This window comes from Rhipicephalus sanguineus, chromosome 2, assembly GCF_013339695.2.
Source record: "Rhipicephalus sanguineus isolate Rsan-2018 chromosome 2, BIME_Rsan_1.4, whole genome shotgun sequence".
Lineage (NCBI taxonomy): Eukaryota > Metazoa > Arthropoda > Arachnida > Ixodida > Ixodidae > Rhipicephalus > Rhipicephalus sanguineus.
In genome coordinates this window covers 231760404-231785652 of record NC_051177.1, presented here as the reverse complement: position 1 = coordinate 231785652, position 25249 = coordinate 231760404, and the positions used below count along the sequence as shown (strand labels likewise).

The window sequence follows — 25249 nt, the reverse complement described above, 5'->3', positions numbered from 1 at the left end:
TGCCTTCCTCTGAGCAGCACGTCGCGCGGTTCTAGCACCTGGCTCTCCCCCGGCTTCTCTGGCTCATCTGGATCTTCGGCTGGTCGAACGTCCCAACCATACTCGTCCAACGTCCAGTCGCCCGCGTCCAAGGCAATGTTGTAGAGAGCAACGCATGCATAAACGATTCGTTCTGCTCTATCGGAGTTGTAGAGCATTGTCCGAAAGTGCTGCAAGCAGCGGAACTTGCTCTTCAGCACTCCGATACACCTCTCCACAACGTTGCGCATGGATGCGTGCTCCCGGTTGTACTGGCCTTCGGAGGTGTAGCCAGCGGGATTGTCAGACACTGGTATCAGCAGCCATGGCTCGAGGGGACATGCTAAGTCTCCTGTGACAGAACAATGACAGCTCAGTGCTCTGCCCTAGTTGAGAACCAAAGATCAAGAAAGTTTATTTCCAACACAGTAGCTCTTAGGGGTCAACCCAGGTGAAAAGCGGCGAAAATGCAGCTTGAAAATGCCCGAGTGGCCATACGCAAGGCAGCATTCCATACATTTTTGGGGCAACATACAGGTACATAGTGAACAAAGGATATTTATGGTAGTATAACAAATTAAGGAGATAGAATACTGGTAAACATAAGACCTGCATATATACACTTCATGCATACACAAACAGAAAGATATGTGTACGAAAGCATCATCTCCCCCTACGGGCAACCATGATGGGATGCGAAAGCGTCGCGGGGGGTGCGCATCGAGTTTCCGTTTCTCTTATGTGACTTATGAGACGGTGGTCGTCGAGGCGTTTGGTTTACCATTTGCCGACGTTGACGTTTACTTTCGGCTTCCCGAGCCTTCCTCTGGTCCGCGGCGGTGGCGCTGCCGCTGCAACTAGCGCCGACGTTGACGTTGTTCATGGCGTTTCGCACACCGTTGCACAGAGAGAGAATGACGGAAGCACAGCAAACGCGCGCTTTCGCAGCCTCGAGATTCGCTTGCCGGCGTTGCCGTTTACGTTCAGCTTCGCGAGCGTCCATAGCGCCGTTACGAAGGAGAGTGCAACGCTTGCCGGCGTTGCCGTTTACGAGCGGAGAGTGCAACTGGAGCGAAGGAGAGTGCAACGGGAGCGAGCGCGCACCGCAATACATATGAGTGCAAAGCTGTGGCGGAGAGAGAGAAACGGGAGAGGAGAAACGAAGTGGAGGCAGCGCTCACGCCACCTCCTCGCGCTCACGCTAGGAGCGGGGGGACAGTTGGCGCATGCGTAGTATGGGTGCGGACGCCGCAGAACGGACACTGCCCCGACCATGAGATGCTTCCCACCCCGCTCCAGTGTGCGCGGCTATTTTCTCCACTAATTGATCGATAAGTGAAAACCTGGGCCATGCTGTTAGGCAAGAAAACTCATACACGCCAAAGCCAGCCCATGCAATGGTTGCAAGTACTTCCGTGTTCAACATGCTTCCATTATATCTTCCCGTCGTGTATCGATTTCTGCTACGACTGCTGACCATATTCCTTAATACCTCCACAATGAACAACTTCATTGTGTATGCACGCCAGAAAGAAAACACAATTTTGAAACTGCTTACGCACAGAAACGCATGGCATGCACCATTGCCGTGGATATATCAGACTTCCACGAGATCGTTACTTTACTAGTTATTCCATCTTGGGCATTCAAGTGAACAATTGCTGCGATGGGCGAGTAAGAAAGGCGACTAAGTGAAACATTCCAACGGTACTTACGAGCATGACATTTAGGGCGTAGTATCCTTTCCTCGACATGAAGGTCGCCGTGTCGGCATAGTTGAGTCCCTCTGGCTTGCGAGTGGCGACCAACGTACCGTAGACACACGCCAGCACGCCTGGGATGTCGCCGCGTCGCGCAAATGCCGTCTTTGCCTCGTCCTTGGCAGCCGGTGTCAAGGAAAATTCCACCAATTTTCTCTGGGCCGACGCGGTAATCATGGCCGCTGTCACCTCGTGAATGGTGTTGCTGACGGCTGACTGGGCCATGCCGATATGTTCCTCGCGACCAACGCTTCTCTGGAAGCTTCCTGTGGCGAAGAATCGCAGCGCGCACAACACCTTCCTCTCTGTGGAAAGGCCACTGGCTCGCTGACATCCTATGATAGGGTCAAGTTCGTCGCACAAGCTACGCACTGTTCGTTTGGATACACGAAAACACTGCTGGAACTCTTCTTCTGTCAACTCTTCAAATGCATCATCTACCTCGGGGCGTCGTCTCTGCGCGTCTGCAGCAGCCGCACAGGCGGCGCGAAAATGCGCGACAAAGAAAGGAAACGCCATTTTCGCCAACTGTTGGCTTATTTGTATGGAACGTACCGGCTACGAAAGCGGCTGACTGTTTTGAACGCTTACGTTCCGATCCAAGTCAAGCCGTCTGACAGCCGTTATAATCCGTGCTTCTCGGTTTCGGACGGTCTCGGCAACAGTTCTTTCGCCTTCGTCCGAAAGCGGCCGATAAGAAATGATTGACAGCAACATGACGCCACGGCTCACGTGACACTCAGAGTCACCGCGTTCGTCACGGCTCCCGTTGACCAATCGCGTGCATCTCAAAAGAACTCCACGCATCCGTGCTTATTTGGAATGCGTACAAGATCGCGCCACTGCTGAACCTTAGCTCACGCTACGTATATCCTGGCATAGCCGAGCTAAGCCACTACAAGGTTTTTAGATGCGAAGCATCTTACGGCGAAGTTCAATCCGGTGGGGATGGTGGTGGTGTGCGGCGTGACCACCCTTACTGAGCATGCGCGAAGCCTCTCCACACACCTCCTCTCCACTCCCATTTCCCCTTTTCCCTCTCCCAATCTCCACTTCTCCTCTCGCGCGCCTCATTCTCTCCTGCCACGAGTAAGCAGCAGCGACGCGTCCGACGTCTTGACGTGGCACGAGCGGCCGATGGCCGTCTCTGCTTCTGTGGCTCTAGACGTGGGGTGCTAGTGCTCTCCTTCCCTCGCTGAAGAATCCCACGACGACACCAGTGGCATGGACAGCAGAGAGGCAGACGCACACGATCTTGCCACTTTGCGGGAGTCGAATACCTCAGACGCCGGCAGTTCCACGCAGCGGGAGCTGGATCGAGACGGGAAGATAGCGCTGATTCTACGCCAGAGGAACCCATAGGCTCGAGAACCCAAGAAAAAAAAATCCGGCAGATCCCACGCACTGTGGGAATCGATGTAATGCGAATCAGCCAGCAAAGAGCTGCATACATCGCTTTCTTTATTTTTGAGCGAAATGAAACGTTCATGCCATGGCATCTAATTCACCACATCTCGCATGTCTGCCATGCACGATGTGATATATACCATGCCAATGAAACGTATATTCTGGTATATGCACTGCATGACCGGTCATTTATGTTCATCACGCACTCCTGTCATGCCATACCACTTTTGGTATATATCCAGTTATCTAAACGGCCGCAGGCGCACCATAACAGTGTCGTGTAAATCATACCGTACATGACATGCATAACATAATTCGCATGTTAGGACCTGTCATTTATGTTCGTCATAGAGTCACATCGCACAATTCCAATTTTGGTGTATATCAACCTAGCGAAACGGCCGCGAGTGCGTCATAAGCGTGGCATGTAACTCATGACATACATGACATGCATGTCATGGTTTTCATGTTACCACCTCTAAATTACGTTCGTCATACAGTCGCGTCGTTCAATACCAATTTTGGTGTATATCAAGCCCGCGAAACGGCCGCGAGTGCACCATGAGCGTGCCATGTAAATCATGACATACATGACATGCATGTCATGGTTTTCATGTTACCACCTCTAAATTACGTTCGTCATACAGTCGCGTCGCGCCATACCAATTTTGGTGTATATCAACCCAGCGAAACGGCCGCGAATGCACCATGAGCGTGGCATGTAAATCATGACATACATGACATGCATGTCATGGTTTTCATGTAACCACCTCTAAATTACTTTCGTCATACAGTCGCGTCGCGCCATACCAATTTTGGTGTATATCAACCCAGTGAAACGGCCGCGAATGCACCATGAGCGTGGCATGTAAATCATGACATACATGACATGCATGTCATGGTTTTCATGTTACCACCTCTAATTTACGTTCGTCATACAGTCGCGTCGTGCAATACCAATTTCGGTGTATATCAAGCCCGCGAAACGGCCGCTAGTGCATCATGAGCGTGGCACGTAAATCATGACATACATGACATGCATGTCATGGTTTTCATGTTACCACCTCTAAATTACGTTCGTCATACAGCCGCGTCGCGCCATACCAATTTTGGTGTATATCAACCCAGCGAAACGGCCGCGAATGCACTGTGAGCGTGGCATGTAAATCATGACATACATGACATGCATGTCATGGTTTTCATGTTACCACCTGTTATTCATGTTCTTCATGCAGTCACATCGCGCAATACCAATTTTGGTGTACATCAACCTGGCGAAACGGCCGCGAGTGCGTCATGAGCGTGGCCTGTAAATCATGATGTGCATGACACGCGTGTCATGATTTTCATGTTACCACGTGTCAGTTGTGTTCGTCATGTCGAAATGTCTCGTCATACCAGTTTTCGTATATATCCATTCATTTAAACGACCGCGAGCGCCCCGAGACCATGGCATGTAAATCATGCCGCACATGACATGCGTGTCATGATTTGCACGTTGGGACCTGTCATTATGTTCGCCATGAACTCTTGTAACGTCATACCAGTTTTGGTATATATGAAATTAACGGGATGGCCGCAAGAGGCCCAAGGCCGTGGAAAATAAATCATGCTGTTCATGACATGCATGTCATGATTTTCATGTTATGACCTGTCATTTATGTTCGTAATACGGTCATGTTATTCCATACCAATTTTGGTATACATCCGACTAACGAAACGGCCAGGAGAGCACAAAGTCGTAGGCGGCTAGATAGATAGATAGATAGATAGATAGATAGATAGATAGATAGATAGATAGATAGATAGATAGATAGATAGATAGATAGATAGATAGATAGATAGATAGATAGATACGCTCAAACTCGCAGAATTTCGCGAAGAAATGCTTCGCATTTAAAATTACACCATCTCCCGCTCAAGCTAACCATCTCCCCGCTGCTTCGCATCCACACATGGTTCCCTGTAGCGGAAGACAGTGTAATTTTTGCTTCTGTCGCCGTCAACGACTCGGACGCATATTCCAAAAAGCTCTTCTCGAAGTTGTGATGCGTATTGACGCTGGCGCGATGCTTGTGTTCACTGCAAGCTTTCGTATACTAGGTTGCGCACCGTCTTACCTGATACTGCTTCGCCGTCTCACCTCAGATGCGTGACAAAACTGCTTAGTCTTCTTGAACACTACTTTTCTCAGCATAAAAATGCGCTATGTCGTCATTTTGGCATGTTATGCATTAACACATTTGAGCTTAAACAATTTTTAAATATCACCTTTCGTTCAAACATGCTGACCATGTAAATACTACAGGTAGCGGCAGAACTGCTCCTATGGGAATTAGAAGGGTGGTTGTACTGCACAAGATATGTGACCATCCCTCGAGCTTGGTAACGGGTCTTACGTACTTTGGCAGTTCTTAATGCATTTGATGACATCAGCTTTATGGGGCGTTCATTCTGAACTCGATAAAACTATGAAGGTGCGTTTCTTACGTTGAGGAATTACAAGAGTCGAATTGAACTGCCCGGGCATTCCCGGAGCGGGAATGGGCTAAGTTTTTTTCATTCCGAGGAACTGAAAAAAAAATGAAATTACGGCAAGTTCTAATTTTCCTGAATGGAGGCGCCCATTCCGCAACACTGGAGAGGACACAAACACGGCGCTGTATAACAACCATATTTTATGGCGTTTGCACGTCAATATATACAGGGGAAACACAATCAGTATATACATCGGACAACAAGATCGCTGTAACATTGCCAAATCATCGTTTTGAGAGGTACATTTCATTTTTGCGAAGTGATAGCGAAGCTGCGCTGACACAACATTCTCCACTTATCTGGATGCAAAAAGCCTCGAAGATCTCACGTCGGCGTTGCTCTGCATAAGTGCCTAGTAATTCAGAATCCTTGAAATATGGTTTGCAATCACATTTCCTTCAGTGATCTACCAGATCACTGCTCACGGACCCTTTTAGCGAGCACGCTTGTTCACGTAACCGCTCAATGATACATCGGCCGGTTTGGCCGATGCAGCACCGTCCGCAAGTGGGGGGGATCTTATCGACAACGTTCCCTCGGCATCCAACGAATTGTTGCGCGTGCTTCTTTTTGCAAAGAGATTGTACTTGTTCACCATTAATTCTCTTGCAGAGGCTAGATAGCTTCTGGATGGCGTGCCCTGAAGACTATCTTAACTCCGAATTTTCGTGCCACTTTCTTTAGGTTGTGGGACAGTTTATGAACGTATGGTATCACCACAGTACTTCTACGAGGGTCCTCTTCTTTCTTGTGGTCTTTGGTGATATTATTCTTGCCATCAATTGCTGAGCAACATTAGAATGCAAGGTCAAAGGAAAACCTGCTTTAAGTTGACTCTGCAATTGCAACTGAAAACTTGCGTTCACTTGGTGGTAGCAAGACCGTGAAAGCGATGCCAACAAACAAGATTATGCGACACCACGTTTTGCTAATTTAGGATCTGAAGACGTGTAAGGAAGTATGCCTTTTAGCGAACGTGGTTTGTACCGCCAGCCCACATGGTCATTGGTGAACTCTATTTGCATGTCTAGAAATTTTAGACTATAGTTAGTGGACAATTCAGTTGTGAAGTTTAACCGCTTCATTTCAGAAATAAATCCTTCATGAATATTTGCAACACGATATCGATCGTCTTTTTTGTTATGATTATAGAAGACCAGAAAGTCATCCACGTATCGGAACACCTCAACAGTGTCCTTCGTATGGATGCTGGCCATGAGGCGTCTGTATTCTTTGTCCTGTTCTAGCGCTGTTTCTTCGTTCAAAAAGCAGTATGCACCAACCAGCCCAATTCAAGACGTTCATACAGGAATGAAGAAATGTGTTTAATGGTTGAGGCCTGGCATATCGATACTAGTGGTGGCGCATGTGTGAGCGAACCATCAATGAACCTGCATAAAGAAGAAATCAGGTGTCTGAATAGTTATCTCTCACGTAGACAACCACGCGTGCCGGATTGATAGGTTCGCCAATTCACCTGGTGCGCCTCCGATGGTGGCGCTGCAAACGGAGCTCCGGTGACGCGGGGACTCGGCTTTTGTTGTCTGCTAGGCTCTGGCTACAAAAACATCATTTTCGTTATAGTTTGCTCGCGTCGCAAGGCGTTGCTCGATTTCCAGCTGTATTTTCTTCTAATTGTAGAGAGGATTATTGGGCGAGCCGAACAAACGGGTGGTAGCTCGAAAAAGTACGCAGGTAGAACAAGATAGCTCAATAAAACTTCTTGTTGGGCTAGTTGGTTATTCGACATAGTGTAGGATGATCAGCGCAACCTTGACTCCCGCAAACACTCACACAAACACTCACCCATCCACCCGAGGAACACACACGACACTTCCTCGGGTGGATGAGTGATTGTTTGTGTGAGTGTTTGCGGGAGTCAAGGTTGCGCTGATCATCCTACACTATGTAGAACAAGATAGTGGTGTTCCAACGCTGATCTCGTGCTTTCCTCTAGCGATGATGATAGCTGAGCCCGTGTTTTCAATGTCTTCCTTTCTTCATTATATAATGATAGTTTTTTAGATGTCTGCTAGCATTACGGTTAAGAAACGTTAACATTTAACATATCTTCTATATACTCACAATCATCGCGGCCAGGATCACGCTCCCGAGTTCGTAGCGTCACTCACTGGCTGGATGGCGTTGAAATAGCTTACGTGAAAGCGCCGCCCCGCTAAGAGAGTTAAAGGGAGTCTACGCTGCTTTGGAAGCGAAGCGCGATCAATTTTACTGCCTATTCGCAAAAGTTAGCGCAGCGTAAACAGACTTGACTTGAACGAAAAGTCACACTCCACTCCCAATTGTAGTCATGTGGACCTGTGTACACAAAACGTTTGCTGACAAACTAAAATTGATTTGCCCACTAATGTTTCAATAACTCGAGCAGGACAGACTGGCCAACAGCGTCGAGCAACCTTCACGTAGCGAGCGCTTGCGCGAAGAGCCGCACCCAAGTCTTCTCTCTGACGTCACACGCGAGAGGTCGGCACTCAGATATCTCGAGGCGAATTGCTTGGGCCGGCGCAGATAGGTTTTAGTGCCTTCTTTCCTTTCCGTTGTTGTGCGCCTTTTCAGTTGATATTCGGTGTTTGTGGTGTCTTGACTTCACTCTTGTGTCTGTGTGTGGACGCCCTGTTGTGTGTGGACGTCTGTTTGACACGAATAATTACCAACTAGCTCAGCTATCTGTTATTGCATCAACACAATCAGCCGTGTAGGATCCACATTACAATTGTATTCTGATAGCAATTATACGGACACTATCGACTTGTTCTTGCCGTCGCCATGGCCGTCCTTTCCCGTATAATGTCCAAATTGATAACATCACCCCGTGCATCGTATTGCCTCGCGCGCTTTTGTTATTTTTACGTAACTAGTCTGTGGCACGCGTAGCCGCTGTCTTGCGCAAGCCGCGCCCTAATGTCAGGGAGACTTCCAGATTATTTTGGGATCTTCTGATAGGCTTGAGCGTGCAAACACGAACTGTTGAGCTTAGTCTGGAACTCACGTGGCCACCCAGAGATAAGGCTCGAATGCTCGATGCCGCATGTATAAATGCCGATGCGGCTTACCGCAGATCAGATTATCGACTGCCGACACTCTGTTCGCCGTTATCAGTGTAAGCGGGTATATCGCTTGTAGTTTGACTTCTCTTTTACAGGGCACAGGTTCGCCCAAATAAAACGTTTAGTCTTGAACAAGCCGACTGCTGCCTTCGTGAACGTCACGACCCCGTGACAGTATGTCATACCCAGGAATAAATGCTCGCGAGCGCTGGCGATGAACACGGCTGAAGTGGAGAGAAAACCAGCCAGCCGTCTTCGTCGCACGGAGGGCGCATGCGGCGACATCAGCCTGCGTGTAAAACCTTCCGTCGATTGCTGCTCAAGCAGAGAGGAGACTCTCTGCCCGTCTTTCGTAAGGAGCATGAAATGACGCTAGGGGAGGGGAGGAAGCGGATCGATCTCGGCGCGTGCGCTCTCTCGGCAGGCATCAGGAGACGGCTCGTAAACTTGCTGTGCTCTCAAAGCTTAATTCGGGATTAGAGAACTGACAAAACGAAAACCGCTTCGGTTCCTGAAGCGACCGTATTTCCTCAAGCAAGTGTTTTGTTGAGTTACACGAGATCGGATCCAGCAGAGTTAGCGGCTAGCCTTACGTCGTATAACATCGCAGTTTGTTGCTATTGCATTCATTGCTTCGCCCTTAATCGAAACTGTGATGTTTGTGTGAGAGAGGAGAAACACTGCACAGCTTCAAACCGTAGCAGCGTTCAAGTTGTTCGAGCGTCCACCTCCAATACAGGAGGTCGTTGGTTCGATTCCCCAGCAAGGTCGCCAGCACCCGCCGGTTTACCTAGAGTCACTGTATATGCTACTTTTAGGTAGCAGAGTTCCGCATAGGTCCGGCTAGCAACCACAGCTATGCGGTGAAGTCGCACTTCGTTTTTGCAGGAGACATGCCTACCTGCCTACCATGTCGCGGATTAACATGCCTGGCGTGTCGAAGACCGGCGATAAACATTGGCTCGCGATGGCTAGTGGTTATTCAGTTCGCTGCAGCGGCGGCGTCGAGAAATAAAAAAATTGGCCCAAGCGGCAGCTTCTCCGCAATGCATGGTTGCTAGCGGCGTTGGAAGAGAGATGCGCAACTCTGCTACCTAAAGGTAGCATATACAGTAACTCTAGGTTTACCAAGAGCAGTACGCCGCCCTAGCGCTTAGGGTCGTACGTAATGTCCTACACCGATAAGGTGACCTCTCCTTTCTGCTCTTTCTTGTTGCGATAGCAATTATATGGACACTGTCAGCAGTTTTTTGCCGTCGGCTTCATAACATACCATAACATAACATAACATAACATAACATAACATAACATAACATAACTTTATTTTCCTTAAAGGCCCCCGAGGGGGTATTACATAAGGGGTGGGTTAACATATAAATTTTTTTTATTGCCACAAGTTTTTATCTTGAAAAATGGACACATAGTCGATCAAAAAATGATGATGAGCATTCAGTGGTGACGACATCATGGGGAAGGTCATTCCAGTCTTTTGCTGTCCGTACAAAGAAGGACTCAGAAAAGGTGGTCTTCTTAATCCGCGGCCGGGCAACTTGAAGTGGATGACACGTGCGGTGAGATATGCGGGCCGGTGGAGCGATGTAGGGATGACGAAGCGTGCTGTGAAAAAACTTATGAAAAAGGCTGAGACTAGAGATGCGGCGGCGGATGTCGAGGCTTGAAATAGCCGATTCTTTTTTGAGCGATGTTACACTGGTATTGTATGAGTACGAAGAATGAATGAACCTGATGACATGGCTTTGAACTGCCTCGAGTGAGTCGATCAAATAGGCTTGGTGTGGGCTCCAGACTGCAGATGCGTATTCCAATTTGGACCGGATAAGGGACTTGTAGGCCTCTAGCTTGACATTTTTAGGTGCGTGCCGGAGGTGACGTTTCAGGAAACCCAGAGATTTGTTCGCTGATGATGTAATGTTAGTAATATGCGCGCGCCAGTTCAGATCATTACATATGCTGACACCGAGATACTTGTATGACTGCGCGTGTTCGAGGGTAACGCTAGCAATTACATAAGGGAACAGAAAGGGGTTGTGGCGGCGGTGAAATGAAACGGTCTTGCATTTGTTGGGATTAAGTTTCATGAGCCACGGGTCACACCATTCTTGCACGTTGTTTAGGTCATCTTGGACAGCGGCTTGATCGGTGGGGTTGGTGATTGGGCGATATATTACGCAGTCGTCGGCGAATAAACGGATACAGGAGGAGACACATGAAGCTAGGTCGTTTATGTAAATCAGGAAGAGAAGGGGCCCGAGAACGGAGCCTTGGGGGACACCTGACGCTACTGGAACGGGACTAGAGTGTACTTCATTGATGGAGACAAACTGCGAGCGGTTAGTTAGAAATTCCTCAATCCAATTTACTATGTCAGGATGTATATTTAAAGATCTAAGTGTCATTAAGAGCCGCTTATGAGGCACCGTGTTGAACGCTTTCGAGAAATCTAAAAATATTGCGTCCGTCTGCAGATTAGTGTCAAGATTGGCAAGCAAATCCTGAACAAAGACGTCTAATTGGGTTTCGCAAGAGTAACCCTTACGAATGGCATGCTGCGCGGGGTGGAAGAAGTTATTGCCGTCAAGAAAATGAATGATTTGAGAAAAGATGACGTGTTCCATAATTTTACAGGGCACGCTTGTTAAAGAAATGGGACGATAGTTTAGAGGGCTGTCTTTGTTACCTGATTTGAAGACCGGAGTGACCTTCCCCATCCTCCAGTCGGCTGGTAAGTGGCCGGTGTGAAGTGACTGTGAGAATATCAGCGACAGAATCACTGAAGAAATACAATTAGTGTTTTTAAGAATTTTGGAATTAATTCCGTCCACACCTGCCGAAGAAGACAGTTTCAATTTTTCAATGACAGACATTATACCCTCTGGGATAAATGTTATACGCGACATGGAAGACAGGACACAATTCGGTAACACAGGGAATGGCATAGGGGTTTCGTGGGTAAACACAGATGAAAAAGCAGTATTGAATAGCTCAGCGCTCTCAAAATTACCAATATCGTCTCCCACTTCACTTTTCAATGTAATGCTGTGCGTTTCCTGCGGATTAAATATTTTTCCAAAATTTCCTGGGGTTTTTAGTAAGTATCTTGTCTGTGTGCAAAAACGAGTGCTTGGCGCTGCGTAAGGCGAGCAAATATGCTTTTTCAGCCGCAGTGCTGGGCAGTATCGAAGACACATGTATCTTAGATACTATTTATTTATTTATTTATTAGTGAAACCTACATCGCCCAAATGGGCATTATTGTAGGGGGGTTAGAAAGGAAAAACACAGTTTTACAGTAAAAAAATGGCACACATTTGCACATAAATGTCTGCGTATTCACGAAAAGCACACATCTTGTAGTGATGAACAAAAAGCATCGGCTGCGAGATCAACAACACACGCATCCAACTTATTCCATTCACGAGTAGTGAAAGGAAAAAAAGAGTTAGCGAAGACACCGGTACGACAGCTGATCTCGCGGATTTTTTTTTGAATGATCATTGCTATGTGACACGTAGTATGGTCTCATCATGTATAAACTCTTGTTGATGCGAATTTCATTACAAAAGATCGAATGGAAAAACTTTAATCGCAAGAATTTTCTGCGCTGCTCAAGAAGTTTCCATCCTAAGTTGCCTTTAATACAGGTAACACTGGAGTTAAAGTTATAATTGTCGCTGACAAAGCGTGCAGCGCGGTTTTGTATGCGTTCAAGTTTATATATTAGAGTTTGACCATGAGGATCCCATACTGGACAGGCATATTCAAGGATAGGTCGGACATTTGTAACATACAAAGCTTCTTTCAGATTTTTTGGGGCAGACTTGAAATTGCGTTTAATAAAGTTTAACACACCGTTGGCTTTGCCAGTTACGTAACCTATATGCTTATTCCAAGATAAATCGGCAGAAAAGTATACACCAAGGTATTCAAAATGTTCAACACGGTCCAGTTGTGCTCCTGACAAGCTGTAGCATAAGTGAAAAGGTTTGCGTTTTCTGGTAAAACTAAGAAAACAACACTTTTTTACATTCAAACACATCTTCCATTTCTCACACCACCTCACCACAGTGTCAAGATCACGTTGTAAAGCACAAATATCGTCCATACTGTGTATTGGTGTATAAATAACACAATCATCTGCGTACAGCCTCACGTTCGATGTTAGCGTCTCTGATAAATCATTAATATAGACCACAAAGAGCAATGGACCCAACACCGAACCCTGTGGCACCCCGGAAGTTACGCTGACGTATGAAGAAGACGAACCATTTACTCGGACAGACTGTTTTCTAGAAGATAAATAATCCCTCAACCAACCAAGAACAGATGCAGACAGACCTAAAAAAGATAATTTATGTCATGAAAGAGCATGCGAAACGGTGTCAAACGCTTTCTGAAAGTCTAAAAATACCGAATCGACTTGATGACCTTTATCATATCAACTGAAAACATCATGAGAAAATTCGCACAGTTGTGTAACACATGACAGACCAGACCTAAAACCATGCTGAACTGTACAGAAAAAATTATTCGTTTCCAAGTGCTTTATAATACCGCTATATATAACGTATTCAAGAGTTTTACAGCATACGCTGGTCAATGAAATTGGCCTGTAGTTGGCAACATTATTTTTGTTTCCAGACTTTGGTATCGGCACAACGTTTGCTAGCTTCCATTCAGATGGCAGTTTCTGATCTTCAAGCGATTTTGAAAATAAGACAGCTAAAAAGGGCGCTAGAGCTCTTGCACACCTCTTCAATACGTGATTAGAAATAGCATCAGGTCCCGGAGCCGAGTTTGGTTTAAGTCGTTCTAGCAGAGCGCACACACCACTAGCGGAGATAACAATATTATCCATAGGTTCCAATCCCTGTGGTGTCGTATATGGCATTTCGCCTTGAAATGGTTCAGAAAACACAGATTGAAAATATCGATTTAAGCAGGCTGCCTTCTCTGCATCTTCCGAAAAGGTTGTTTCACCATCAGTTATGTCCGGAATGCCAACAGAGTCCACCGTATTCGATTTCACATACTTCCATACCTCTTTGGGATTAGTAACCAGCTTTCTTTCCAGGGAAACAAAAGAGCTATCTTTCGCCTCTCTTAATTGTTTCTTTAACATTCGACTTAACTCGGCGAGTTTTTCTTGAACATCAGCAGTTCTTGATGAACGGAAACGCTTGAAAGTGCGATTCTTTTTATTAATGAACTTCCTTAGGCTCGCGGTAATCCAAGGTTTATCGGCTCTTCGTTTCCCGGAAATAACCCTGGAAGGTACATGAGTACTAACAAAATTAGCAAGCTCGGTTTTAAAGAGTTCCCAAAGACTGGTGATGTTCATGATCGAAGAACACTCTTGGAACTCAGTGAAAAACGAAGTAAGATTGGATAATATCGCTTCATAGTTACCGTTTTCATAAAAATAAATTGTTCGCGGTGACATTCTCTTTAACTTTAGTTTTGGGCAAACCAAACTACCAACAACTACCTCATGATCACTAATCCCAGTCATCGTTGTAACTGACTTTATGAAGGTGGGACGATTACAAAAAACAAGATCTACTATGTTAGCACATAGCCCACTGTACCTTGTGGGAGAAGCAACAAACTGATGTAATGCGTGTTCTCGAATGAGCTCCTCAAGTGCCAAGTACGGGCCCGACCGCGAGCGCAAGACGGGAACATGACTTATCCAGTCAACATCAGGCGGGTTAAAATCCCCTCCTAGTAAAATATATTCAGTTCTTAACGTAGCCAGTGCTTCAGACAAGGCTTCCAATGGTTGCGCATTGTTGGAGTTAGGCGGCCGATAAAAACAGCCCACCGCAACGTGTTGCGCTTGTGACAGCTCAATTTTACACCACACTGCTTCATGCTGAAGGCTGGTAAGTGATACCGACACGCTTTTTAATCTGTTATCAACCAATATGAAAACGCCCCCGCCGCGCGCATCGCGATCTTTGCGATAGACATTCATATGTGAAGGAAAAACTTCTGCGTTGTAAATACTGTCGTCAAGCCACGACTCGGTGCCTAAAATTATATCGGCATTCGTAGTAGCTACAAGGTCTGAAAACGCATCCTTCTTATTTCTTATGCTCCGACAGTTTACAACGACGAAGACCAGTTCTGGCTGATCGTGCACTTGGCATGGAACAGAAGGCTTTGATTGTTATTGCAACGGTTCTACGTCATCACTGGAAGAATTGTACATAAATGTTTGGGCCCCCATAATCAGCTTATTAAAGCGAAGCCTGAATGCCTCTTTGCGCTCTTTGGCAAATGCGACCAGTTTTCTTCTTTCTAAACGAACTTGGCTTGAGTAATCCTCGCTTATTGACAGAGTGGTTCCTCTTAGCTTGTGTGCCTTCGCAAGTATATTTTGCTTTTCTTTGAAGGAACGAAATTGTGCTACAATGGGCCTATTCTTCAAGGTAGAAAAGCGGCCCACCCTGTGAGCCCGTTCAATGTCCGATGACGTCACCTGGACACCCAGATGGCCCGAGCATAGAGACAGCACCTGACGTTCAGAGTCTTCCCAACTCTCGCCTGATAAGTCTTTCAATCCATAAAACACCAGGTTATTTCTGCGTGACCTATTTTCAAGGTCATCTTGGTGCCTTTCAACCCGGTCCAACTGGGCTGCAAGTGAGGAGTTCTCAGATTTAAGCTGTTGGAAATCGGCCCTTAGCTCTTTTAGACCACTGACGTCACGTTCAATCGCGGCTAGTCGAGTCGTAAGTTCTGTGAGCTTGTTGTCAGCAACCTTCTGATTAGCTTTAATGTCTTTGAGCGCCTCGATAACCTTATCCTGACCGTCTTGTATTTTTGGTAGTGACCGCAATGCCTTAAGAAGTTCCTGTTCTTGTTCCACCGTGAACGCTCCCGGATTCATCTCGACGTCCCCTGACAGCAACAAACGCCCCCACAGCACAGAAAACACAGCCCGAGATTTCTCGGCAATTGTCTCTGACAGGCAATGCAAATAAGCATACACAAGACATAAAAGGTTGGGTTTCGGTGCCGTCACGCGATACCAGTCATATCGATAAACGGAATCGTGACAGTAAGGCATACTGACCTGAAGAGCAAGAGACTGTAAGTATCCCGTCCTCATGACAGCACCGAAACCCAGCGGCGGCTGGCGAGACAGGCACTTAAATCCACTATCTTAGATACTCTATGGGTATCTTGTATCTGTATCGCGATACGTCTCGAAAGACGAGTATCTGTATCTGTATTTCCGATACATTCGATAATGTATCCTAAAGATACAAGATACTTCTATCGCAACACAACCACGCGAAACAATAATCGCTGGCCAAGCTCCGATTCTCACGCTGGTACTGGTGCCACTAAGCCATCTGAATAAGTCTAACGGCAGTGACGTTATTTTATTTTTACGCCAGAGTCATCCAGTGAGGGTCGAAGATCAGGAAGACAAGCACGCGGACGTCTACGCCCAGCCCACGTACCTTTTGTTCTCTGGATTTCTTTTCTTTTTAGTTGCGTCAATACCGCGACACTTGCTCTTAGCCACTGTCTTGCACCGCGTACTCCAGTGCGTGCGGCGTCTATCGCGCAAATTCTGATGTTGTTACAGTGTCGTTATTAGGGAGTTTTAGTGCCGCCACCCCAAAGCGGCTTGGGTACGTAAGCCCTTGCGTTCCTTTGTATTCTCCGTGGATGCGGCTGGGAGTACAAAGGAACGCAAGAGCGTGCGTAGGCGGGCCGCTTGGGGGCCCCGGAACTAAAACTCTCTATTGAAGATTCTCTTGCGTCTTGCTCCGTAAGGAAATGTGATGCGTGCAAGAATGGGGTTGCTTTGCGTCGCGTGGATTTTACATCTCAGCGATTTGAAGGATCTCGTGGATGTGAGTTTGGCTTGCATGCAATGAATTAAGTTATATGCAAATAAGATTCCAACAACTTTAGCACCACTGGTACTGATGCTAGATCTAATAGAGCAAGCGTTTACCTAAGAGAAAATATCTTGGCGTACCGTATTTTTCACTTTCATCTACATTTATTCAAAGGATTTATGAAATCATAATTTGATTATTAGCACAAGTGCTTTCTTAGCTGTCATTTTGCATCACATACATTACCTAGGTCGCTGCACTGTTTTTTCGGCCTGGTCACTGCAGTATGTCTTTTGTAACGAGCTCCCAAAATAAGATTTCTGCTTTATTCTTCTGTCTGCTTTATTTCTACTTCTGTTTACAGATTTACACGTTGCCAAGGCGATTTTGAAAACAAATATATTGATATGTGGGCGTGCCTTGAGTATACAGTACAAAATATTCTGCTTACCGCTTAAGAAAATAGCGAAATTGAGTTTTCATTATAATAACGGAAATCATTGGGAGCCATCTTAAAGTTGTTAGGAAGGAGATTCGAGAAACGTTGTTTTACTGAATGCTCCGTTTTACTCCTGAGCGTCCCAACGAGCCGTTTCGAGCAATTTTCCATAGGCACTGAATTTTCTATTGTCTCAACAGGTACGTTGACGATACTTCATGCTGATAGCTATTAAGGGCGCCGTCTGTATTGTGTTTCTGTACTCATTCGGTGTGAATGTTTGATACACAACCACCTCTCTATTTTAGTTATATTCGTTTTCCTGTTCTAGGCCTTCTTAAATATTTTTCGTATTACTGATCGCCGCGTAGTGGGAGCTATAAGCGGCAATAGCGCGAATAGCGGCGGTGTCCTGCGATGCTTTGTGCAACTATACAATACGTCTGAGACATTTCTGTGTTGCACATGTTCTCTCGTTGAAGAAAAATTGCTAAAATATTTTACGTTAGTGAGTATATCAACAAAGAATCCCTTACGCCAGCAGCTAAGTAGAACATGGAAATTCATTGCAGTTTTACGTCGTCTATGTATACACTAGGGGTCTCAAACTCAGCTTATAGTCGGCGGGCCGCAGTCGCGAAATTTAGCTCCAAGGGCCGGGAAAGTGATGATGGTGGGGTCGGAGAGAGTTTGAACAAAATGACGTTGCCATTTGAAAGAAAGCCTTTCTATTATCTCCTATATAGGTCATTTCTGAAGGGGATTTGGAGTCAGGATTCGAGAAACATCGATACCGATGTACACAACGAGTGAAATCTGGACGCGGATTGAAATATAGTCATTGTTCCACGATTATGTCTCAGCACATGGTGACCACATTTCCTCACGAAAGAAATGCTTGAGACCAGTCATATGTCTGTGTAGTTCACGAACATACTTATTTAGAAAATAAAAACAAATGGGACGGAGACAGCCATGTGTGCCGGCCGGGCCGCTAGCGAACGCTCACAAACCCCGTATACACCATGCGTCCCCCCCCCCAAAAAAAACAAAAATGCGCTACCAGCGTTGCTGCTGCTGTACACATGTCCGGATATATGGTATTGTGCAAACTGTCTTTTACGGGCAAGGTAAAAGTCCACACCGGTCGGTATTTGCGCCGCCGTGCGATGGTTTCTTATTGACGTTTTTGTCATTATATGGCAACCCGCTAGCTGTTGGGCATGCTGAGCAGCGACTCCCATCAACTGCAAAAATGACAAGCAAGAACCGCTGTCAGCGAAGTGTATAAAGAGTTGTCCTGTGAAGAAGCTAAAACAAGCTCCAATAAGTTGTTTTGGAAGGAAACTAATGTACTTTGAACAAGAAGGGCGAAACTTTTAAAATACTAACAGACATTTCATTCAAGTGAAACAAAATAGGTAAGCCCGGTTAGGATATTTTCAAGCACAAATTCTCGTGTATAGGCATTTGCTGCTACATTATATGGATGTATATTAACAAATTTGAAAATGTATCGAAGTATCTTAAGATACAATTGCCAAGTATCGTATCGGATACAATTATTGCGGCAGTATCTTGTATCTGTATCTCCAATACTTTTTGCCTCAGTATCTTGTATCGTATCGCGATACAGTTTCAAAGTATCTTTGCCCAGCCCTGTTCAGCCGTATAGTATTTTCCCAATTGTGAGCACTGTGTTTTAGCTTGGCAGCCCGAAATAACCGTTTTTTCTTATTTTCTAGTCTTTTCAAGGTTTTTGAGAACCGTGGTTTCTGGGAAGACGTGCGAAATGTAGTTGTAGGTATGAACTTCCTTGCTAACCCCCTATTTTGTTTTTGAAAATTGTCCAGTTGTCTTCCACCGTTCTGCTCGAAAGACAGGCTTCAAAGTCTGGTAAAAAGCCCTGAAGCTCGTTGTTGATTGCCTCGTAGTTCCCTTTATCATACAGACTGATAGTCTTCGATTGAATCTGGCTGGGCAAGTGAGTGAAGTTGAAGACTGAGTGTATAACCTTATGGTCGCTGATTTCGCGCAGGTATGTAAGCGAAGATAAACTTTCAGGATGTGTTGTTAATATCAAGTCTAATATGTTCGCTGAACTATTTGTCACGCGGCTTGGCTCCAACACCAGCTGTGTGAGGTTGAAGTTTAGGCAGATATTCACAAATTATTTTGCTTCCGCACTTGTTCCTGACAAAGCTGCCTGGTCTTGCCAATCGATGTCGGGATAGTTAAAGTCGCCGAAAATTAGGACGCGCGCGTTGGGATGTTTCAAAATGAGATGCTTCAATATGTTGTTAAATTTCTGCGGAAAGTCTGGGCTGCTTTGCGGGGGCCGATAGCACACTCCAAGTAGCAAAGTTAGTGGCGTAGAACGAATGAGAAGCCATAGGATTTCTAAGTCAGTCGTAATGTCGACGACTGAGCACGAGAGTAGCTTACTAGTGGCGATTAGAACACCTCCCCCACGTGCGCCTTTACGATCGTTACGAAAAACGTCGAAGTTCGGGAGATCGGTCAGGATTTCGTCGTCTGTGACGTCACCAGAAAGCCACGTTTCGGTGAGCACGACTATATTGCTGCTAGATGACGAGACAAGACTACATATTTCCGCGCGTTTTGAAAGAAAGCTGCGCACGTTAGTGTAGACCATGGAAGTAGTGATATTTGCTCGGGCGTCATTACGGGGGCGGTGTGGCAGTTGGCGATACTGCCTGGTTTGCTATGGGATTTCTTTGACTGTTTGCGATACTTCATCGAAGGCATACCGCTTTGAGCGAAGAAACAACGTTTTGTAAGGGCATGAAAAAGCGGTCGACTTGTTTCTAGCGAAGGCTATAAGGTGTTTTCGTGCATTTTGGACCGAACGTGAGAAATCCTGCCTGATTGCGTAAGTTGTACCTTTCAGTTTTTTGCCGTTAGAAAGGATCACTTCTTTAGTTTTAAAAGATGTAAATCTTACTATGATAGGACGCTGCAGGCCAGCCTTGTAGCGGCCGAGCCGATGCGCCCTTTCAATTTCCTTCGGGTCAATTTTTATGTTTAAGTGCTCACTGCAGAGGTTCATAATTAATCCTTCCGATTCCGAGAAAGTTTCAGAGTGGTTAGTATCTGGAAGTCCGTGGAATAGCAGGTTGTTGCGTCGCGAGCGATTTTCAGCGTCCTCAAACCGGGCCTCTAAAGTTTCAATGTGACGGCTGGTGGCAGCCATACTCGTCTGTAATGTCACTAGTTCTGATTGCACAGTTGAAAGGGTTTTGTAGTGCTCCTCCAACTGTGCTATTCTATCACTTAGGCCACGAATAGTTTTTTCCGTAGTATGCAGTTGCACTTTTAAGTCTTGTACTTCGGAAAGGAGTGCAGACTGCCCGGTAGATATTTTTTTCAGCTCAGCAAGAATTACAGGATCAGTAGGCCCTGGGTTGGTTTCTATGTCCCCTGACAGTAGCAGTAATAAACAGTGAATGGCATCGATACATTCAAAAGCAAGGCATACACAGTGCTGCGGGCTCGGCAGCTGGACCAGACAGTAATTACTTGATTTTTTTGAAACAAAAGAGCTTTTTCTACCAACCTGCATGGCAAACAGGAGCGGGTTAGATGACTGTTCCGTGGCGTAGCCACCGAGCCCACAGTGCGCCGCGCGGGGATGTTCCGGTTTTATAGCTGTTGGTGATGCTGATGAAGATTGGGCTGCCAGTGGCTGCTGAATCCATAGTTCCTCGGGCGGGGGCGCCGCTTGAAAGGCCAGTGCATCGATGTTGAAGCCGCATTGGGTAGGCGTATCCGCGCTGATTTCGAGCCACAAAGGCTCGCAGGCTGCTGGTCTGTTAGGCACTGTGCCCAGTGAAGCAGAGGCAAGTGCGTGAATGGCAAGCATCACGTACACCTGCATGGCAAACAGGAGCGGGTTAGATGACTGTTCCGTGGCGTAGCCACCGAGCCCACCCGTATCGAGTCCAAATCGATAACGCCTCCCAGAGCATCGTATTTTTTACGCGCTAGTAAAAGCGCAGTAGTGCTGGGGTCGAGCGCGGCTGAAGCATAGATGAAAATCACACCATCTCCCGCTAAAGGGGACCATGAGGCGATGCGAAGCATTGTTTCGTGATGTAGAGCCCGCGCTTCAGAGGAGGAGCGGTGAGGGGGAAAGGGGAGAGGGGAAAGGGGAGGGGAGGGGGGAGGGGAGATGGGAAGTGAAGAGGGTTTGCGCATGCGCAGTAGGGTGGTCACGCCGCACACCACCACCACCACCGGATTGAACTCCGCTATAAGATGCTTCACATATAAAAGAGCCGGCTGTCTCTGTCGCTCAAAGGGCACCTGCGATGACATCGTGCCGTATGCGACGGTGGCGTCATGGCCCTTCAAGCAGAGAGGAAACTCGCCGCCCGTCTTTGGTCGGGCGAAGGAGCGTGAGGGGGCGCCGCTGGGGGGAATGAAGTTAGAAGAAAGGTGCTGCGTCGTTCGAGCAGCAATGAGAACTTTTATCGTAAGGGCGCGGTCGCGAGGGTTATCTCGACAGACGTCACTAGACGGCTAGTATACGTGGTGTGCTCTCACCAGTTGCTTTTTGTTCAGACGACGGGCAGCACGAAAACCACTTCTCTACCAGGAACGGCTGTATGCCCTTACACCAGCGCTTTGTAGAGTTACGCGAGCTCGGATCCAAAAGAGTTAGCCACAGGCCTTACTGGGCATAACATTCCAATTTGGTGCTATCGCGTTCATTGCTTCGGCCTTGCGGCGAAACTGATTTTTTTCTTTGTTACATGACGCGCTAACTGGTTGAAAACCCGCTATCTCTGGGAAACGGCGATACAATCAAATGTGCATCGTGTGAGCGCATTTTTCTTACGTAGTATACTTCTCATTTTTGGAACAACCTCTCCCACAAAATCTGCCCGCTCACTGTTGCAGAAAAAGATAAACAAGAGTAGTGTCACGTCCAGCAGACTTACATACATGTATCAGCTGTCATAGACGAAGCAATCAAACTTTCTGTTTGTGCCTGCTGCAGCGCAAGACTACGTAATGTTGTCCACTACCAGACCGCCTCATCACCAGACGTTCCACTAGAATTATACTGTTGCGCTTTCGCATATAAATGTGCTGCTAATGAGATTTATTTTCAAGAAACTAAGTAAACATGCGCACGGATAGCGGAACCTAACTTTGCGCGTTGCACGCAATTTTAGCATAAGCTGCTGGTGTGGGAAATGACAAGGTGCTTATTAGATGCGAAGTATCTTAAGGCCGAGCTCAATCCGGTGGTGGTGGTGTGCGGCGTGACCACCCTTACTGCGCATGCGCATACCCTCTCCACACACCTCCTCTCCACTCACCCTCTCCCCTTCCCATCTCCACTTTCCCTCTCCCCCCTCTCCACTTTCCCTCTCAACTTTCCTTCTCCCCTCCCCCTCTCCCCTCCCCCTTTCCACTCTTCCTCTGAAACGCGGGCTAGACATGCCGAAATTCTCTCCTGCGCAACGCCGCGATGAGCTCGAGCGCATGCGCGTCCCCTCCCCTTCTCTCTCCTCTCCTACGCTGCCCCCCTCTCGCCCGCCTGTCGACCGCGTTCCCCGCTCGCCCTGTGTGAATTAACGGCCAGGCTAGATGGAAGATACGACGCGCCTAGCGTCCCTCTTCGCGTTCCACGACGCGAGGTCGGTAGCATGCCCAACGAACGCCAACGGAACGCGATCGTGCAAGTGCTCCGGCTTCGCATCGCCTCATGGTCCCCTTTAGCGGGAGATGGTGTAATTTTTTTACCATAAACAAGAGTCTACAACAAGGAGCGAAGTGTAACACTTCTGTTTACTATGCGAAGTTTTGTGAATAAGCCCCTAATATTTTTCTTCGTTTCCAGAGTTGCATAGACATTTATTCACCCGCTCGATGTGACATTTGATTTTTACCCAGAACCTTTGCTGCAATTCCATTGTATCAACTTCATGCTACATGCCTCATTTTTCCTTCTACGTTATGATGTTCGATCAATAAATACTCTGTTTCGTTAATTGTGCATCTTGTATTAACTTTGGTATAGTGTTGTGGTTCATACGTCACGTTTCATATCCTGTGGTTGATTTGTTAGATGATGCGCAGCTTATAGCAAGTAGTGGCAGCTGGTGAAGTTGCTTTAGCACAGATTTTATACCCGCTATGCTCATAGTACGACGCATGAAAACACGGACAACTCAAGAAACTGTGCGAACGGCCCGTAACCTGTGCCTTGCTACTGCAGCCTGCACATTGCCATAATGACGACGCGGAGATGAACTTGAATTTATTTATATTGTACGCTCTTCCAGGGACTTCAGCTTTTGGACGAAATCACACTCATCAAGGAAACCCATGGCGCCTACCCCAGTCGCAGGGCCAAGAACTGAAGTCCCATCTTGTTTGCTGTGGTCACGGCTCGCAAATAAAGCATAGCACGAAGACGCCTCAATATTTTTTTTCAACCAGCCAAAGAATAAACGATTATGGAACCTCGTTTCCTGAGTGTCTATGCTCCTTAGCCTGATTATAATGCACGAATGCTGGATGACCTCGCAATACTAGACGTGCAAAATTTCTGGCTCACAAGTGCTCCTCTAAGGAAAATCTCACACAGTCCCTTAGGACTTTGCCTAAGACGACTGGAAGGCCAACTTCTTCTCAGTCCCGCGTGAGAGCTTTCCGCACCCAACATGGTTGCGCACTGCTTTCACAAGAGAATTTCAAGCCTTCTGCAGCTCGCATGGTTTAGCAGTCCCCCGGTGACCGGCTCACCTTTGACGATGTCATGCGAAGACGTCATGTGGCGCATAGGGACGTCACGATGAACTCACAAATTTCGGCGACCTGTGACGTCATGGTGCTGTCATGGGGTGACGTCATCACATGACTGTGATTTTCTGCAGCACTCGTGTTCACTTCTCGCGTTTTATGAGGCATCTACGGCTTTCGCCTATAGTTGTCACTTGAATATGTGCAACTTAGCCGCAGGAGCGACGACTCTCGAGAAATAGAACACATATTCTCACGTAGAAGTTGCGATTACCCCATGAACGCAATGTTTTATTTAAGGCTTTCTTTCAAAGGTCTTTGTATTCAGCCCACAAGAATTAAACGAGCCACCGCAAAATTTGATGATGATAACAATTCTTTTGCCACCTTCCCTGTGGAAGTGTGGCGACACACTGCGCACAAACCGGCGCAACCTCCGCCTCGTCACTAGCTAGCCCGGCGTGACACGGCTGCATGCTGCACCACGCCTCCGATAAGGGACAGCGCCACCGCAGCGTCACCGGAAGCTTACGTCACCGACGGTGGCTATAAACCCCAGCTGCCAAGCCCGGATATCATCATTTCTTCGCTACCCGACCGAGCGCAGCGTCGGTATGCTCACCCCGCTGCTGCTACTTCGTTAATAAACAGTTGTTACGTTTAATGTTGGGATGCGTCCTTCCATCGACACGGCATCCCACATCTGGTGACCCGGAAACCGAACAAAGCGCACCACTATGGCCGACCCGGAAGCCCTTGCCGCTCTTCGGCAGCAAGTGGGACAAATTCAACAACAACTTGAGGAACAGCAGCAGCGCAAGCAAAACGGACCGCATTCGACCGGGGATTCCGCACAGCCTCTTTGTGGACTACGCCCCCCAAAGCTCCGTTCCAACGGTCGCTGTGAACGCAGATGCTGCTATCACTGCGGCCGCTGCCGACCTGGACGTCTGGCGTGTCACTCTCAAGCTTCCGCCATTTTGGGCGGACTCGCCCGAGGTATGGTTCGCCCAAGTCGAGGCTCAGTTCTCCCTGGTGCGCATCACACAAGACCGGACTCGCTACGAGTACGTCGTCGCCCACCTGGACGCCCGCTACGCCAACGAGGTCCGGGATATCATCGCCAACCCATCAACGGCCAACCTGTACTAATACCTCAAGACCGAACTCATCCGCCGGCTGTCACTCTCGGAAGAACAGAAAGTGCGACAACTTCAGTCCGCAGAATTTGCCGAGCGCAAACCGTCGCAGTTACTCCGCCACATGCGTGCTCTCGCGGGTAACATGGAAGTCCAGGAATCTTTCCTGCGATCACTCTGGCTCCAACGACTTCCACTGCACGTTCAGGAAATTTTGCGGGCT

General features: G+C 47.2%; 2 protein-coding genes across 2 annotated transcripts in view; one reads left to right on the top strand and one right to left on the bottom strand.

Moving 5' to 3' along the window:
* The window catches only part of LOC119384162 (acid phosphatase type 7-like), a 515431-nt gene extending 491818 nt beyond the window's left edge, over positions 1-23613 (top strand). Inside the window, 1 exon segment of the mRNA XM_037652450.2 lies at positions 23428-23613. Coding sequence (XP_037508378.1) covers positions 23428-23505 — 78 coding nt within the window. The 3' untranslated portion in view covers positions 23506-23613.
* LOC125757325 (uncharacterized) lies at positions 19794-21054 on the bottom strand. The gene has a single exon (XM_049412790.1). It carries the CDS (start codon positions 21006-21008, stop codon positions 19836-19838), a length of 1173 nt encoding a protein of 390 aa, XP_049268747.1. The 5' UTR covers positions 21009-21054; the 3' UTR covers positions 19794-19835.
* Positions 23614-25249: the final 1636 nt, after the last annotated feature.

Bases quoted from the DNA above. Each gene is read 5' to 3' on its own strand.
- LOC125757325 (XM_049412790.1), bottom strand. From the start codon at position 21,008: ATGCAGGTGTACGTGATGCTTGCCATTCACGCACTTGCCTCTGCTTCA.